A 19,293-nucleotide genomic window follows, 5' to 3' on the forward strand; every position below is an offset into this window, starting at 1 on the left:
AAGAATTAATAAAAGATTTACAAAAGGAAAAAAACTAAAAAGAATTATTTAATTTTATGCACTTCAAAACTTAGAAATACAATCTCTCAAGTTAGAATTGTAATTTCAAAATCTTACGTAAAACTATTTTCACTGAAAAAAAGTATAAATCTAAAAATAGGACATTTTGAATGTTTTGAATACGAACCACTTTTGAAAATATGCATGTTGCATTATAACAAAATAGAAAGAAACTGATAACTCTTCTCATACTTAAATGTTCTAAATCCATATCTTACAACCTTATATATTAGACATTTGATTTATTTCAAACGATGAATTCTGCTAGATCAAAATAGTCAAACTTTGAAATATTAGCTTTTAAAACTGGAGAGATTTTGATCAGGAGGAAAAATTATTTTCAAAAGAGTATACACCCCTGGATTAGATAATTAGAGGTTTGAAGCGAGTAATCTCTGTCTTTTTATGAAGTTTTGACTGTATCAGGGATGTGACTGGGGTGACTCTGATGACATCTGTGAACAAGAAATGGAAGTTGGTCCCTGCAGAGGATATTTTCTTAGATGGTAATATTTTCATATTTTTTCATGCAAAAAAAAATAAAATAAATTTTTGTGGTAATTCAAACAAATATTTTGGCACTGCTGTTTCTGAAACACAAAACTATGTTGTTAATGGGACACATGTACCCGGTCAGCTTAAGTTTGTTGCAAAAAACGCGCTGGGTCCACAGGTTTCCCCAGAAAGTCTGGTACGAAAATGTGTAAGAAGTACGGTTACACTATGGAGCCCACAACTTAAGACAGGGTATCGTTCTGAAAACCAGTTTTAAACCCCGGGTTTCACGAATGGGGTTAGGCAGTTTTGTGAATATGAATATTTTTGTTATGAAATATTATTTTATATTCAGTTTGCTTATATTCTCAATTTTTTTTCGAATCTCTTAAACAAAAATCTACACAAATGTTAAGACCCCAAAAAGGAAACTCGGGAGTCTTGATCAACGATACTCTTTTAAATTTCGGGCTCCTGTAACCGTACTTTGATCCTCGTACAGGTCCCCATCAGGCAACAATAGGAACCATGTGTGGAGGAATCAAATGAATCTAAGTATGTCCGGGCTATCATCATAAACTCATCAAATGAATCTAAGTATGTCCGGGCTATCATCATAAACTCATCAAATGAATCTAAGTATGTCAAATGAATCTAAGTATGTCCGGGCTATCATCATAAACTCATCAAATGAATCCATCATAAACTCGGTCAAGTTTTTATCTGTAATTTAAAAGAAAACATGAAACAAAGCATTATGCTTATTTTGACGGCGCGGATAAAGAGAAAAGTTTTAAAAGATCAACCTGGAAAGTTAAATCGCTTAGGAAATATGTTGTATACAATGCAGATGCATTAAAGCATCTATTACATTTATTTACATATGTACTATGTACGTTACAGGTACATTTCATTTATTGCGTACATTATTTTTTTCTGAAAGGAAATTTAAGAATTTGGAAAATTCTTATTATTTATAGGCTTAAAATCATAAAATTTGTCACCAGTATAAGTTTTTAACTATAATCTTGCCACAAACTCTGATTTTTCCACGCTTTATCTTTGCAACCCGATTTCGTAAACCTTTGATATTTCAAGTAATATTAAGTTAGATCAAAAGTTTATGTTTAAGATGTACAAAGGTTTACACTATTAGGTTGCAAAAATAGAGGGTTTATAAACTATTAGTTTGTGTAAAGAACTCTTTGTCACCACGCACTAAACGTTTTAAAATATTTGAGTTTGACAACAGTTTGAAAATTATTCTGAATTACAGATCAAGTTTTAAAACGTTCTCTGAAATTTTAATTTCAAAAGTGGAATGAAAATATTTTCTTTCTTCAAACTTTGATAATTTCTATGTTTAAGATTGTATTTTTATATGTTTAAGGTTAAACTTTTCAGGAAAAGGGGTTGGAAAGAAGTTAATGAACAAATTTAATTTATCTCTTGGATCTGCCCATATTAATACCATGTTATTATAAATTCGGGTCAATCGTTAAAGTAGGATAGTGGTAACCCCCTAACTCTCAAATCCAATGATTAGGTCACGTGATCAGTTCCATCTATCTATTATCAGCCCAATTTACACTATCCATACATAAATTTATAAGTAATAAACCGAGAACCGAGAAACCTATAGCAGACCATCACACATTTTTTTCACATTTAACTGCTATACAATTACTATTTGCTCATGCTATCTTTATCGTGGGTTAAATTTGGGTCAAATGCTGCGGCTAGGATGGGTGGATTTTTTTTAAACGGTAAATTTCGATTTGTGTCTGCTTAAAATTGCACTAACTTGTAAAAAAATACGTGTTTTGATGTTTTTAAATGTTGTCTTCTGAATTTTGAAATTTGAATTTTGATAAAAAAAATTGAGTTTGTCCAGCTAATTCCGTTAACAATTTGAAACACCGAGGTTAACGCTGTTAATACTACAAAAGACCGCAAAGACTGTACAATTAACGATTTTACAACCGCTAACGAACTTTCTTGGGCGCTTCGAGTCGTTTATACTGAAATAGATCAATAAGGGCTGTGCCGTTAACAATTTGTTTAAGTGCTTTGCGCTGTTAATACTGAAATAGACCGCTAACGGTGGTTCCTTTAACAATTTTTAACCATTAATTCGTTATTGATCATTAAAGACGGGAGCCGTTAACGATTGTTGAACATTTTTCGTTGACGTCAATATAATTGAGATCGTAAAATAACGGTAATTTAAAAAAATGGTAAATGCCGTTAAAGAAACGAAAGTTCCATTCTTACCCTTTAAATTAACGGCTACCTAAAATTTTTCTTTTTTAACGGTTGAAATTAACCATTAACGAAACGGCTAGAAAAAGTTTGAACGTGGCCAGCCCTAGGCCTGTAATCTCATTTTGTCGACCTGAAATGAAAAAATGAATAAAAACTTTTTCTAGGCTTAGTTCTGCTCCGCACAGTTTAATTAATTTAAGTTTAATCCCTAAAATCCTCCCTTGGACTTTAATAAAGATGCCAACTTCAGCTTTAAGATTATTCAGAGACCGGAACTTTTGTATTGTTAATCCTTTTATAAATTAATATTTTGTATCTGTTGTGCTCCTCCAACGGATTAAGTAAATCCTCTCCTGGTTTTCACTCTAAATAATGATCCAACAATAAAATATATTTTCACTGATTAAATTCTTGATTGCTTTAAAGGGACTGTCCTTGTTAGTTGTAGTGATCCTCTGTTTAAAGGGACTGTAAGCGTAATTTCAAGGAACCCTCCATGCACAGATTGCAATGCCCGATTCACAACGGATAAAAATAAGGAAGATATTTTTGTTTTTCTTGCTCAAAAGTGTTTCTTTCTGAATGTTAGTTCTGTTAGGGTGCAGAAGAATTGCGAAAGTCACTTCCGAAAATAATAATCAGTTTTTATAATTCTTATATTTTATCCATGGTTTCTGAAACAAGGAATACGCAAGTCACTGTTAAGTTGTAGGGAAAACCTAAATGAAAATAATCAGTTTTATAAAACAAAAACGTGTATATCTAATTCATACTTGATTAAACAAAGCTTTAAAGGGTTCCGTTGTGAATGCAACTAAATCAATGAAGGGTCACTTGAAATTATGTTAACAGTCAGTTTGAGGTAAAAATCCATGAATGTGGATTTTAACTTTATATTATGGAGCTTTCAAAAACAAGTTCAAACAACAGATAGAACAAAATATGTTGTGATTGAAACAAAGGGGAAGAAAGTTCCAAACGGTGATTTGGCCCAGACCTGACACTAAGAGCCAGGTTTGGGCCACATGTGCAAAATTATCTTTTTAAATTGTTTATATAAGTCAATTTTAGTCGAAAAGTAAAAAGCCGTCTGCATACTTTAATTTAGAAAATTTAAGGCTATATTTTTATAAAAAAAAATTAAGTACTAAATCCCTTCAAATAAATAAATTCAAATTTTGATGATAATTGATTTAATTTAAGAACATGTCACATTTTTGAAGAAAATGCAATGTTTGGGTGCGAAACACTTAATTGACTAAACCTTGGATATTTCAAGTTTAGATTATGAAATTCATAGTTTAAACTATCATAGGTGTAAGCTGCTATAGGAATTATTAAATTTGAGTTTGTGGCAAAAACTCAATTCCTTTCTAATCAATCCCCTTTTACACTGATTTCTCATTAATCTTCAGGTTTTTACTTTCCAATACTTGACTCCTCCTAAACATTAAAAACAAAACAAAAAGAAATATTGCATTATTGCATAATCCATGATATAATTAGCAATGGTTTTCTGCATAACTATCAATGATTTTCCACCTATTAATTGAGATTTTAAAAACAATGAATTTCTAAAATAAAATTTTTAATTCAGGTATTACGAGAGCAGTACACAAACATGTAAACAGTTTACTTTTGGTGGATGCAGGAACATATTCTTTATTTTTGAAATAAAATGTACAACATTTTAAATGTCTAAGGAATTTAATGTTTTCAGCGTTTTAAACCTTTAAGCGTTTTCAACGTTTCTACGATCTTAACGTTTAAAGGATTTTAAACTGTTTGAAATTTTCAATGTTTTTTAACAATTTCAACGTTCCCATTATAAGAAGCACAAAAGCATATTAATGTTTTTTTGTAATTTATTTGTTTTAAACATATTGAAGATTTATCTTTTTTAACTATTGCTCTTTTTATTCCATTTTCTATTTCTGAAATATATTGTTAAAACTTGAAAAACTTTAAAAGAAGTATTTCTGGAAAATGGATGGAACCCAACTAACGAGAAGAAAAATTGAAGAAAAATTTAAGAAATGAATTATGTTCAGAGGGAATTCAAACAACTTTCTTCGCCTAGAAGACTGTGAGAAGGTTTGCTTGAAAACAAGAAAAGGTAAATTTTTCAAAAAGATTTAAATTCTCCAATCTCAAGATAAGTGAAATTTATCTTCCTCGCCTGTCTTTATTCTAAAGTGGGATATCCACGTAATATTAAAATAAGATTAATGATCTTTTTAAACCAGAAAATATTGAATCTCTGGGGAGAGCACAGGCACCAAACTTGACAAATGATAAGTCAAAAGATTGTTTAATTATTTATCATTTAGGAAATTTGTAACGCTTCGTGATAATTTTTCTATTTTCTATTTTATACTTGATTTATGGATGGAAAGAAGGACCTCTATTTGACTGTCTAGATGGGAAGATTTGCCTCTGTTTGATTTCTAAAAGAAAAGAATGACCTCTATTTGATTGTCTAGATGGGAAGATTTGCCTCTGTTTGATTGTCTGAATGGGAAAAATTACCTTTATTTGATTGTCTAAATGGGAAGAATGACCTCTATTTGATTGTCCAGATGGGAAGAATGACCTCTATTTGATTGTCTAGATAGGTAGAATGACCTCTATTTAATTGTCTAGATGGGAACAATTACACCTGTTTAGCTGTCTAGATTGGAAGAATGACCTCTATTCGAATGTCCAAATGGGAAGAATGACCTATATTTAATTGTCTAGATGGGAAGAATAACTCCTATTTAAATGCCTAGTTGGGAAGAATGATCCCTATTTATTGTCTAGATGGGTAGAGTGACTTCTATGTAAATGTCTAGATGGGTAGAGTGACTTCTATTTAAATGTCTAGATAGAAGAATGACCTCTTTTCAAATGTTTAGATGGAAAGAATGACCTCTATTTAAATGTATAAATGGGAAGAATGACCCCCCTTTAATTGTCTAGATGGGAAGAATGACCCTCTTGTAATATCGAGAAATCTGTTGACGGACACCTCCTTCATGGCCGCCCTGGACGTGTTGGCTAAGAGTAGAAAGCAGGAGAGTGCGGAGGGGATGAATGAGGTCTTTAAGGAGATAGAAGAGCAAAGACAGGTTTAATACTATAATTATATATCAAAATTTAGAAGAAAAAAAACCTCACTAAGAGCCAGGGTTGGGCCACATGTGCAAAATTATCTTTTTAAATTAAGTGTTTATATCCAGGTTTTCTTAAACTAGTGTTTATATCCAGGTTTTCTAAAACTAGTGTTTATATCCAGGTTTTCTTAAACCAGTGTTTATATCAGGTTTTCTTAAACTAGTGTTTATATCCAGGTTTTCTTAAAGGGACTGTAAACAAATTTCAAGTGATCCTTGATTTATATAGATGTCCGATTCACAACGGAAAACATAAAAGCTCTAAATGAACAACAATGAATGAGATTTCAATGCTTTTCACTTCTTAAAATTGATTAATTTCAATTGTGTTTTCTCTTTAATAGTGATATTTGTTGATTTTTGGTGTGTAAAAACAATGTAGAAAATTGTCAGAATTGAATACTTGTCAAGCTAGACGCGGTATCTACAGATAAAGCTGTTTTAAAGCCAGCTTTATGAACCAAGCATAGGGTCCCTATCGATTAATGTTTCTAGTCTGTTTTCTTAAACTCTCATTTTCATCAACTACAGAGAGAACCAGAAAACTGTGGAATAGGAAGGCGACATTATTGTAATATAAAACAAATAGTTTTACCAGTAAATTATTAAATTACTTTTTTAAGTGAGATGGGTCTATTTTAGGGTTTCGAATCGGAATTACGTCGCGAGGAATTGCGCGCAATGATTGCTTCCGCTTGCGCCATTTCATTGCGCGGAATGCGCTTTAATTTCGAACAAGGAAGCAATTTACTATTCGCGAGAATGGGTCGAATTGCGTGCAACGGAATTGCTTTTCCATCTTAAAATCAACAATTTTAACTGGGACTTTAAAATTTATTCAGCAGATACAAGAATGGAAATATATCTGTAGGTTTTAAAAAGCACTTGCTTCAACAGTTTTCAAATTAAAGTTTCTTGTGATTAAGCAACTACTAATTAACAATTTAATATGATACATTTTTCATTTTCACTTTGAATGAATATTAAAATGGAAACTTTTTTGGTTCAAATTGTATGGTTCGTTTAAATTCAATTCTGTTGGGTTTATTGCGCGAAATTATTTGGGAATTGCACGCAATTAAATTTACTCACAAGCAAAATCAACTTGCGTTGGAAATCCTAGACTATGTTTACACTACAAAATCGCTTTGGATTCTTAAAATTCATAACTTGAGTCTAAACGTCATATTCCAGAGTTTTAACGCTCTCTCTGTAGTTTTCTTCGAATATAAATTTAAAATCCTAATATTCTGAACCAAAGATAAAATCCTAGTTTTCTCAGACTAAAAGTGTTGAAATGAAATAATCAAACTGAAAAGAATTCAATAATTAAATTCCAACTCTGCGACTGATGTCCATAAAGCTGTTCCTAGTTGTTAAAACTTAAAACTTTTTCAATTTCCAAATTTTCGTTGGATTTCAAACTTTAAAACTAACTGAATCCGACTCATAGAAAACCATATCAAAGACGAAACAGAACAAGTGAATTATTTTATTATATGAGACATTTTGACAAGATATCTGTTCGGAGCTCAAAAGTCTTTAATATATTGAATCTTTGATAAATATACATAGATTTTAATATGCTATTGTACAATGTCCTTGATATATTTTATCTATGATAAGTATATGCATATGCTACTATGCTATTGTACAATGTCCTTGATATATTGAATCTATGATGAGTATATGCATAATGTCCTTGATATATTTAATCTATGGTAAATACATGCATATGCTACTATGCTATTGTACAATGTCCTTGATATATTTAATCTATGATGAGTACATACAGATGCTTCTTCCCTTTCATTTCCTTGGAATTTAAAATATTCAACATTTTCAATCATATCATTCTTGATCAATTCAGCAGCTTACACTCAATCCATCATTAATCCTTCCTTTTTCAACATTTTTTCATTTTTTATATCCTTCCTTTCAAATTTTTTTTTTGCCGTTCATTCTTTATCCATCCTCCTAAACATATTTCATCCTTCATTCTTAATAAATCACTAATCCATCCTTTTTAACATCTTTCATCCTTCATATATTCTTAATTCATCACTTATCCATCCTTTTTAACATCTTTAAACCTTCATATATTCTTAACTTATCATTAATTCATCCTTTTAAACATCTTTCACGTTCATATATTCTTATCTCATCACTAATCCATCTTTTTTAAAATCTTTCATCCTTCATATATTCTTAATTTATTATTAATCCATCCTTTTGAATATATTTCATCTTTCATTCATTCTTTATCCACCCTCAATCCATCCTTTTCAACATCTTTCATCTTTCATTCTTTCTTTCATTCATTCTTAATTCATCCTTAATCCATCTTTTTGAATATATTTCATTTTTCATTCATTCTTTATCCACCCTTAATCCATCCTTTTCAATATCTTTCATTCTTTCGTTCATTCATTCTTAATTCATCCTTAATCCATCCTTTTCAATATATTTAATCTTTTATTCATTCTTTATCCACCCTTAATCCATCCTTTTCAACATCATTCAACCTTTATTCATTTTATCCATCCTTCATTCATATTTTATCCATCAGTTTATTCTTTTATTTTAGCAGCCAATCCTTGATACCAAAAATTGAAACTTTAGGCGTAAATTGAGGATGATTTTTTTAAAGAAATTTGACTGTAATGAATTTAACTTTTAGGTTTATCTTCTATGGTGAATTTCTGTTTTCAAATAATGAATTGCGGAAAAGTTAGCCTTCTGTTTTTTCTTTTCATTTCAAGACAGAATCATCATCTATCTCTGGGTTGTATTAGACCTGGGGAATTATCTATCAATCTCTAGGTTGTATTAGACCTGGTGAATTATCTATATATCTCTAGGTTGTATTAGACCTGGTGAATTATCTATCTATCTCTAGGTTGTATTAGACCTGGGGAATTATAATCTATTTCTAGGTTGCATTAAACCTGGGGAATCATCATCTATATCTAGATTGCATTAGACCTGGGGAATTATCTATCTATCTCTAGGTTGTATCAGACCTGGGGAATTATCTATCTTTCTCTAGGTTGTTTTAGACCTGGGGAATAATCTATCTATCTCTAGGTTGTATTAGACCTGGTGAATTATCTATCTATCTCTAGGCTGTATTAGACCTGGAGAATGAAGAAAGGAATCTGGGAATATTTTTTAATAAACGAGGTCAGCTAGAGGCAGCTCAACAGAAGCTTATGATGATGGAGAAACAGGTAGAACTAGATCTAGAACTAGATCTAGAACTAGAACTAGAACTAGAACTAGAACTAGAACTAGAACTAGAACTAGAACCAGATCTAGAACTAGATATAGAAAAAAATGCCCCCTACAGTATTTTTTATAACCTACACTCTTTAAGCAAACTCAAATTCAACTATAACATTTTTCAATATAACCTCGGATTCTTTTTATTTTCACCCTACCTTTAAAAAATGCCTCCAAATTTGGATTCTTTAAATTACACTCACATGCATTCTTATTAAAATTGTCCACCAGACTTCAATTTGCCCCTTTATTCATTATGTGTAACCCTTGTTTTTTTTAGAATGCCACCAAATTTTTAATTTGCACAGCCCTTTCTAAAAAAATGCCTCTTATTTTATTTGATAATGCTAAAAATATCAAGAAATTTTACCCCAACAAAAAAATATCCCATACTTTAAAAAAATGCCCCTTTATATATTTTTAAAATGCCCATTTATATATTTTAAAAATACGCCTTTATATATTTTACCCCCCCCCTTAGCTGAAGAAATAAGTCCCGCTAAGTTTTCTGTAACGGTGTTACAACTTCCGTAAGGTTGCCCACTTGAACCTTAGATATTTTATCTTTTATTTGAACAAATACACAGAATGCTTTTTATTCATACCTATAAATATGAATATTTTCTCCACAGAGGTATTTTTTATGTTTTTTGTTTCAGGTGATGAAAAAGAAGCAAATGGAAATGTTTCAACAAAAGCAGGAAAATATCAGATTTGTTAAAAACTAAAAACTAACATTCTCGTCCAAGCACGCGTAGGACGCTTTGGCGCAAAACATGTTGTTTTTATGTATCAATCATACTTTTATACAAATCCGCAAAATTATTGTCAAGCGAAAAATGTCAGCCCATTCAATCCAGCCGTTTGGCCGGCTATAGGCAACATATATATACAAATGCCTTGTTTTATTTTATAGACTATAGCTTTGAAACCCAGCTCTACCNTGGAACTAAATATTTCCTGATGTCAACCTACTTAACTTGGAACTAAATATTTCCTGAAGTCAACCTACTTAACTTGGAACTAAATATTTCCTGAAGTCAACCTACTTAACGTGGAACTTTTAAATTAAATTAAGAACATTCTCGTATTTCAACTTCTTTCAGCTTCCCTTCTTTCCATGTTTCTGTGTATCCATGCTGTTTTAAAGCTCAATAGAAATAAAATTTATAATCGAAAGTCGTCTTCGTTGTATTGATATATACGACGACGACTGTAGTTAAAATCAAACCATTCTGTTGCCTAAAACCAGTTCTGTAATATTTACATATTTCAAATAGTTCTGATAATTGTACTGCAGAGAATGATGGAGAAAAGGGTAGAAACTAGTCCGTATGACAGGAAACCGTTAAACAGTGATTAATAAGTAAAGGATTCTTTTTAGTTCTAAGTAGAGAAGATACAACGAACCTAGATCCGGAATGATTTGAAAAGTTTCCCCGATTTTTAAGACACAATCGACTTGAAAATGTCACAACGCCACATTTATCCCACATAAATCGTAAATAAACGTTGCGCAACTCAGGCGGAGAATTTTATGTGTGCGCAAAAAAATGATGTCTCTAAGCTAATAATGTCGGAGAGAAATATGCTACATCATGTATATGAACTTGTGAAATATGCTACATCATGTATCTGAACTTGTGAAAAATCTTAAATTCGCGGATTCATGATGAGAATAAATCAGAAGAAATGCCGTAAGATTACAGTTAACAACATTTTGTAAAATGTTCCTTTTTAATCAAATATCTACATCACTAAACAGACAGAGCTATGACTTGTTTACATTTTACTCTGACCAAGGAGTATGAAATAGAAGGGAGATACAACTGACGCGGCCCGCCCTACCATATGATTTTACATGCTTTACAGACGGTACTCCATTTGTATAAGAAATATTCAGAATAGGTTATTGTATACGTGGTAATTGTACATGAGACAAATATTTCTTATAATGAAGTACCGTCTGCAAAGCATGTATAATCAATAATCATGGTAGGGCGGGCCGCGTTAGTTGTATCTCTCTTCTATTCCATACTCCTTTACTCTGACGTATTAGAACAACTCTATAACTAGTTTATTGTACACAACAACAACGAAATATCTTAATATACGCTATGGCATAAATATAAACAAATATTTTCATAGATTTACTCTCAACACTGTTATACTGGTTTATTAGAGAGTTTTCCGACCCCCCGGCTTTATCCTATGAGTACCCTGATCTAGCAACACTAAACGCCCCTTCAGACTTACACGTGAAGTACGCTGACGCCCCTGAGTACAATGACCCCCCTGGGATGTCGATGAAGCCTGGATTTGGTCCAACATTGGTTTCTAATACATCTGTTACTTCCCAGGTATAAATAGATAGGTAGACATATAGATAGATAGATAGATAGATAGATAGATAGATAGATAGATAGATAGTTTTAATTATTAGTTTTCAGTACCCCAAATCATAAAGTTGTCAAATGGTTTTAGTAAGTCAAAACTTAATAGTTTTATTATTTTTCTTATTTTCTAAATATTACAGGATTGTGAGCTAACCTCATGGTCTCCCTGGTCTTCACAATGCAGTACAACATGTGGCAGGGGGTTCAGGTAGTACATTACAGTACAATACAGTACAATGCAGTATAGAACAGTACATTACAGTATACAGTGCAGTACAGTATAGTGCAGTACAGTACAGTGCAGTGAAGTACAGTATAGTATAGCACAGCGCAGTACAGTACAGTGCAGTACAGTACAGTACAGTACAGTACAGCACAGTACAGTACAGTACAGTACAGTACTACAGTGCAGTGCAGTACAGTACAGTACGGTGCAGTAAAGTACAGTACAGTACAGTGCAGTGCAGTGCAGTGCAGTGCGGTACATTACAGTGCAGTCCAGTACAGTGCAGTACAGTACAGTACAGTACAGTATAGTACAGTAAAGCTCAGCACAGTACACTATCGTACAGCAGTGTATGAAAATATCAAATTTCACAAAATACTTTTAAAAGCACATTCAGAAACAACTGGCTTTTCACGCTTAACTTATTCTTTTTATCCGTTATCTTTATAAATTGTTGGATAGTTTAGTCAAGATTTAATGTATTTTATTTTAAATCTATTAGTCAAATCGTTAGAAACCTTTAACATGAAAATGTAAGGCCCAACAAAAAGTAAATAACAAAGAACAAAAATTTACAACTAACAAGAGAAAACTTGGTTGTAGATTTGGGATTTCCGAAATGTGATCAGCTATTTATAAGATTCAAAGTAGTAACACATTTTGGAAAACTATGAATTAGTACAATATACTCTTAAAAGCTGTTGGTAATTCAAAGACAATCATCTCAATTTCCATCTGATGGAGACCCTGTACTCGACCTTGAACCTAGCTCTGTTTGCAAACTGGTTTTTTTTTCAGACACAGATTCCGGCAAGTTTCTCGCCCCGCCATCGGCGCCGGTCGATCTTGTAGCCGAAAACTTGAACGGAAGAAGAGATGTGATCTACCTGCCTGTCCACAGCCTTGTATACCACAACCCTGGGGTTCCTGGGGACCATGTTCTCGTACATGTGGTACAGCTGGGGTTCAGCTCAGATATAGGAAGGTAAATATTTGGAAAAATGCATCATTTATAACTGATTTGCTTGATATGTAATCAAAAAGTTTAAATTTTTATTCAGCCCGTGTTCATTTGCAGGGTGTATAATACTGTATTCTATATAGTCACAGACTACACGGACTGCTCATACACTGGATAGGCTGAGCAGGCCTATAGTGTCCCGGCACGTCATGCTACGGTTCCATGTAATGTTTTTTGACTGACATCTCTCGGCCATTCAGGGGTTAAATTTTACAACTTTTAAAGAAATACTCCAATTTTAATCATGAAACATAACGTTTATGAATAAATTGTCTATTTTTAAAGATTTTGCATTTCCTATTCAAAGGATCCTTAAATATCCTTGAATACAGATGTCTCCTGATTGGTGTCCTTTACTTGTACAAATAGAACATGCTTTGGAAAATATCGCATATTATAGGTGTTAATCGATCTCTGTAACTCTCTTATCTCTGTGTATAGTGTATACAGTATGTGCAGATATAGTGTAAAATATTATGTACAGGGTGTATCTCCCGGGACTGTCCAATATTATGTGTTCAGGGTGTATTTGCGGGTACAGTACAATGTTATGTGAAGGTTGTAGCTTCCAGTTCCAGGACAGCACAATATTATGTACAAGGTGTTTTTGCCTGGACAGTACAATATAATGTACAGGGTGTATATGTCGTGACAGTACATTATTATGTTCAGGGTGTATCTGCCGTGAAAGTACAATATTATGTTCAGGGTGTATCTGCCGTGACAGTACAATATTATGTTCAGGGTGTATCTGCCGTGACAGTACAATATTATGTTCAAGGTGTATCTGCCGTGACAATACAATGTTATGTTTAGGGTGTATCTGCCCTGACAGTACACTATTATGTAAAGGGTGTATCTTCCGTAAAAGTACAATATAATGTTCAGGGTGTATCTGCCGTGACAGTACAATATTATGTTCAGGGTGTATCTGCCGTGACAGTACAATATTTTGTTCAGGGTGTATCTGCCGTGACAGTACAATATTCTGTTCAGGGTGTATCTGCCGGTTGTCTAAGGGTGGTTGAGGGTGAGGATATCGAGGAGTACGAGAATAGAGGAGATGGTGTAGAGAAACAAGAAAGAATCTGTGCTCTACCCTGCTGTCCAGGAGATAACACGTGTTAATACTTATGTTAAACACGTGTCTAGGGGTCATCCTTTCATGAACATTTGAATCATCAATTCTTTGGATCATATAACATTAAAGGGAGGGACTGGCTGGGCAATGCATCAAATGAATCCATTAATCTGCAGTTTCAGTTTCTAGCCAGTGTCTCTCTTTAAAAAACTGTTTCCATTGTCATGTTTACTTTTTTATCTAATCATTAATATTTAAAGGGAGCCCTTATGAAAACAAAATGAGGGTAGGATTAAAAGATGATCCAATTATCAATAGATTGGTAAAGTTTCTATCCAATGTATTCACTAAGATGAGTGTATAATAAAATGTACTGAATTATGGTTGCCAATTAATTTAAACATTTTCCTTCATGACTTATTTGATCAATTTTATGGATTGGTATTCAATCCATAATTTGTTTACTACAGTGAGAACCAGAAAACTCTGGAATAGAAGGACGACATTTAAGTATTGTTGAATTGTATTTGATGTTGTTATAAAGCTTAATAATTTTACTAGTAACAAATGTAATATGCTTACACTGCACAATCAAATGTTCATTGGACCATTAAAAGTCATAAATTGCGTCTAAAAGTCGTTTTCCTAGTTTTCTGGTTGTCGCCAACGATGTTGTATAATTTCTACTATATCTCCGTCTTTTAATTTAAAAATAATTTCTTTTTCCCCTTAACTGTCTTTAAGTCCTTAAGACAAGAATCTGAGAAACATTAATACAGGATTACTCACAAAGGACGGACTTCAGAGACGACTGTACGGAATTTATTCAGTCTGATTCCTTATATATTCACGATTCCGTGCAACTGTGAACTTGTTCGTTTCTTTGTCAAACCTTTAAATAAGCTGTAAAATAACTTTTATACATAATTTAATATTGTGATCTCTCATTTTAAGAGTTTCTGGTCGTCTTTACAAACTCATTCTTTGTGTTTTACCCTGTATATGTTTATAATGTATCCTATTTAAATAATTAATGTATTCATGTACAGTGTAAATAGAAAATAAAATCCTAACAATTTATGGAATGGTGTTTCTTTCGACCTACGCACATTCGATATACTACACTTCTGACCTACTCACACGTGTTTTTACAGCTGCTTGTTGGTCATGCATTGGCCGAAGAACCCAATCCCTAGCCTGTCCTCAGGTCGCAGCGCATGGCCCAGAAATTGTTTAACCTAGCCTAAACTACACAAAATAATATTCGTCTATAAGGATGTATATTGCAGTAGGTCGGAAAGTCAGTTGGTCAGAGGTTTAGTAGTGAGGAAGTTGCGTATAGACGATGATAATTCTGTTCGAAAAATCCGACCAGAAACATTTTTATCCTATTCAGTCACCAAGTAAACCTTCTTTAGAAAATATTTTCAAAATAAATGTCAAAATGTCAACATCGAGATTTTAAATTTCAAGTTCTATGATATTTTGCATAATGTCTTGATCATTTATCTATAAATATTCCGAGATGGAATTTAAAGAATTTGAGCCGCGGTTTAAATTCGCCAAAATCCGCCAAAACCCGGTTTAAATTTAGCGCCGGCTTAAATCTTGAAACATTTGATATGGAACCAACCATATTTAAGCCGTGGCTTAAATTTAAACCGCCGCTCAAATTCTTTAAATTCGGCCACCGGCGAAATAAATATGAAAACTATTGAAAACTTTGAACTAAAGATACATAGCATTAATTTGGTGACCTAACTATGCTCATTGTCTGGCAAAAAGGTAAAATTAATTCTTAACTCAGTAATCATACATCGAGGAAACGTTTTATACGTCTCAAATGAATCCTAGAGAATTTGTCCACAACACTGCATACTCATTTTAACTAACTTACATAGCCGGTCTTTCCGTTTAATAATGGTAAGACTTTGTGGCCTATTGTAGCTCATATAGTTTTATTGATATAAGAAATTCATAATGATTGAAACCATGAAGGTATTCAATCTTACTTGATATTTGCTTTAACTTATCGTGAAAAATAAATATAAATTTTAGACGAAAGCCTAACTTATTGTTCGTAAAATCCAATTAATATTCTCACTAAATACAGTGTGTCCAATAAACATAGGAATTAAATGACGACTTCTATATCGTCTTTGTTCCAAGCGGGATATGGTCTATCATTTTTTCAAGTTTAAAATTGACAGAATTGGAAAATTTGTCAAGATTCCAGTTAAGTAAAATCAAGAAAAATCAAGATACAAAGAAGGTAGACCACATTTTGGAGAGCTCATTAGACGTTCAATCTTTTTTGATCAATTTATTTCATTTATCAATCATCTAAAATTAAAGACGACATTCACTTTGTCCCTTAATTCACGTGTTTATTGGGACACCCTGTCCCAATTCACAAATATATGTTTTTAAGAGAACAAATCTACGGACACGATGTTTTGAAGTCTACATCAAGTTTTGTAATTAATATATTTTTAGAATTAAAAATCTATTTATTATCAATTATACATAAAAATTTATTATATATATTAAATAATTTCATCAATATTAAGGATTGGAAGAATATTGAAAGCCATTGAAACATAGGGCAGGCAATTGCATTGTTTCTAACAATTTGAATAAAATTTAATAAGTTCCGTCAACTTGTTTTTAGTGACCCTCCAGTCGACGATTCCCAACGCTACCTATCTCGTTTGTCTATCTTCAAAAAAGCATTCTGGCAAATTTTGGCATTGTATCTGCAGCCTAAATCCGCTAATAATTGTGACAAATAAACACAATTGAAAATAATCAATTCTCAAATAGAAAAATAACGATATCTTTTCATCATGGACAAACAAGTGTTTGAAGGTTAACGTTGTGAATCTGATATGTCATGGAGGGTAACTTAGAATTGAATCTAATTACAGTCTTTTTTAACTTTAATGTTTTTGGATTCTGTTTTAAAAATAAAATACTAAAAAAGCTCTTATTTCGACTTATTGTTTTCGGAAATATAGATTATATATAATATAACATTGCAAAGTTCATAAAATTTAAAGAAATTTTTTTAATTTTTTTTAAATTTCTAGATTTTTTTGTATTTTGCTAAAATTATAATTTAAAATTTGTCGGATTTCTGGTTTTAAATATTTGGATTGGAATGAGTTTTTTGGATGATTTGAATAGTCTTGATTCATCCGTTTAAAAATGTCGATTTTCTTTATCCGTTAAAATATTTAAAATCTCTAAACTTTCCTAATATTTCCAACACATACACTGTAAAAAGAAGGCATCATTGGATGTGAGCGTTTCAAATAAGAAGGTTTTCCATTAAGATTTTGTTCGACATTTTGTTCGACATTTCTAAAATCTTTGAGATTTTATCTTGTAAATAGAGAGGTATGTTAATTTTTCTACAAACTTTTTAGTTGTTCTAAAAAAGATTTACGTTGTCTCAAATACTTTGAAGATTGTTCTAACAATTTTTAGATGGGTCTAACAACTTTTTAGATAGCACTAAAAGTATTTTCTTAAAGTTTAATTGTGAGCCGATTATAACAGAATTTGTGTCAGTTCGCAATGCATTCGGCCATATGCGATTAATTAAAAAAAAATATTAGGTTCACAAATGACCGAATGAATGCATAGCGAAATGAGACAAATTCTGTTAAGACTCAGCTCACAATCAATCTTTAAGAACATATTTTCAGTACAATCCAAACAGCTTTTAGAATCAAAATGTTTTATTTACAGTGCACGTGTATACTATAGTTAGAAAAACCTCTAACATATCGATTGTAATATCGAACAAATCAAAAGTATTTCGAAACTCGAACATTTTGTTCCAAATCAAGAATAGAATTTAAATGACATCAAAATGTTAAAAAATTCAAAAAAAAACGTTTGTGATTGAGAAATGCTCTCTGCAGTAAGTTGTATTTGACGAAAAAATGTTATACATGGTTACCCACAAAGGATGAGACTTCAGAGACGACTTACAGAATTTATACTACGGTCTGTTTACTTCCAATCAAGATTTCCTGCAAACTGTAAACTGTATTCTTTCTTTGCCAAATTATTGAGTAAGCCATTAAAAGGCTTTATTCAAAGAGGGAGGCTAAATTAAAATTAGGAACGTCAACTTTTTAGGATTTCAGTTCAATGTGGATAACCATGTAGTTCCTGTGTTTTTCATAATACATTGATATTCCAGTATATTTGAAAAAATTGGTCTTAACGTTTCTTATTTTAAATTATTTCGTTCTTTTATTGACTTCTTTTGATTGTGAGATATGATGCCAAAGAAACAACTGCACTGACAACTAGCAAACCTAGAAGAAATAATAAAATTAGGTTTCAAGGGACAAATTTCAATTACCCTTCCATTAAAAATGGGTTAGAAAACAATAGTTTTAAATATTTATCTGATCCATAATGTGAAAGATATCCTCGTTTTCTTAATTATCATAATTTTATAAATTATAGAGAAACTTAATTGAGAATAATGAACTTTTTAGGCCAAGATAATGGATATTTCATTCATTCTTAATCAGACATAGCTTATAGGAGTACCATTGTGAATCTGACGCCACTCTGAAAATGAACTGACCTGATGATATATAGGAAGCTATATCTAAGTCTCCTGTACCATCCACTATAAAGCTAACTAGAGAATTAGTTGAAAATGAACTGCCTGATGATATGTAGAAAGCTATATCTAAGTCTCCTGTACCATCCACTATAAAGCTAACTGGAGAATTAGTTAAAAATGAACTGACCTGATGATATATAGAAAGCTATATCTAAGTCTCCTGTACCATCCCCTATAAAGCTAACTGGAGAATTAGTTGAAAATGAACTGACCTGATGATATATAGAAAGCTATATCTAAGTCTCCTGTACCATCCACTATAAAGCTAACTGGAGAATTAGTTGAAAATGAACTGACCTGATGATATGTAGAAAGCTATATCTAAGTCTCCTGTACCATCCACTATAAAGCCAGCCAAGGGAGGGCCTACAGTATAAGAAAAGGTTGAATTTAATAATTTGCAAGTTAAGCTTTTTTCACAGAATTTACAAAATAAACACTTGATCTCGATATCTGCTGAGGGTACTTTTAAATTTGAGAAAAAATCTCTTCATTTTAGTTATCCCTTCAGGGTATGACCACCACCGGATGTCAAAGAGGAACCAATTTGATGTGTAGGTCTTCGTAAAATGAGATCAATGCTTGATCCCTTTATTAAAAATGCAAAACTAATGACTTTAGGAAGTCTGTGCTGAGTTGAATGGGTATACATGTGTACTGC

General features: G+C 32.1%; 2 protein-coding genes and 1 long non-coding RNA gene across 10 annotated transcripts in view; 1 reads left to right on the forward strand and 2 right to left on the reverse strand.

Annotated features, from left to right (window-relative positions):
• The window catches only part of LOC111711556 (spondin-1), a 36,611-nt gene extending 22,880 nt beyond the window's left edge, over positions 1 to 13,731 (forward strand). Inside the window, exons 19-29 of the mRNA XM_023485942.1 lie at positions 487 to 566; positions 4,418 to 4,471; positions 4,872 to 4,936; positions 5,782 to 5,930; positions 9,101 to 9,205; positions 9,917 to 9,958; positions 10,558 to 10,598; positions 11,440 to 11,617; positions 11,794 to 11,861; positions 12,678 to 12,864; positions 13,573 to 13,731. Of these exons, the coding sequence (XP_023341710.1) occupies positions 487 to 566; positions 4,418 to 4,471; positions 4,872 to 4,936; positions 5,782 to 5,930; positions 9,101 to 9,205; positions 9,917 to 9,958; positions 10,558 to 10,598; positions 11,440 to 11,617; positions 11,794 to 11,861; positions 12,678 to 12,864; positions 13,573 to 13,716 (1,113 nt within the window). The 3' untranslated portion in view covers positions 13,717 to 13,731. The remainder of the gene's footprint in view (positions 1 to 486; positions 567 to 4,417; positions 4,472 to 4,871; positions 4,937 to 5,781; positions 5,931 to 9,100; positions 9,206 to 9,916; positions 9,959 to 10,557; positions 10,599 to 11,439; positions 11,618 to 11,793; positions 11,862 to 12,677; positions 12,865 to 13,572) is intronic.
• Positions 13,732 to 16,435: 2,704 nt separating this feature from the next.
• Positions 16,436 to 17,063, reverse strand: LOC111711559 (uncharacterized). Of its 4 annotated transcripts, none has more exons than XR_002767278.1 (2): positions 16,856 to 17,063; positions 16,436 to 16,679 (listed from the first exon to the last, which is right to left on the reverse strand). It is a non-coding gene; the product is annotated as an uncharacterized LOC111711559 (long non-coding RNA). The 4 variants fall into 4 exon arrangements; XR_002767277.1 differs by having other exon boundaries at positions 16,436 to 16,683; XR_002767276.1 differs by having other exon boundaries at positions 16,838 to 17,063.
• Positions 17,064 to 17,329: 266 nt separating this feature from the next.
• Positions 17,330 to 19,293, reverse strand: part of LOC111711557 (monocarboxylate transporter 12) — a 31,488-nt gene continuing 29,524 nt past the window's right edge. For 2 of the 5 annotated variants that reach the window (XM_023485943.1, XM_023485944.1), the window contains 2 exons: positions 18,930 to 18,998; positions 17,330 to 18,312 (listed from right to left, as the gene is read on the reverse strand). In XM_023485943.1, the coding sequence (XP_023341711.1) occupies positions 18,248 to 18,312; positions 18,930 to 18,998 (134 nt within the window). In that variant the 3' untranslated portion in view covers positions 17,330 to 18,247. The remainder of the gene's footprint in view (positions 18,313 to 18,929; positions 18,999 to 19,293) is intronic. The other 3 variants (XR_002767274.1, XR_002767273.1, XR_002767272.1) reach the window with 3 other exon arrangements.

Source organism: Eurytemora carolleeae, unplaced genomic scaffold, assembly GCF_000591075.1.
Source record: "Eurytemora carolleeae unplaced genomic scaffold, Eaff_2.0 scaffold1165, whole genome shotgun sequence".
In the NCBI taxonomy this organism is placed as follows: domain Eukaryota; kingdom Metazoa; phylum Arthropoda; class Copepoda; order Calanoida; family Temoridae; genus Eurytemora; species Eurytemora carolleeae.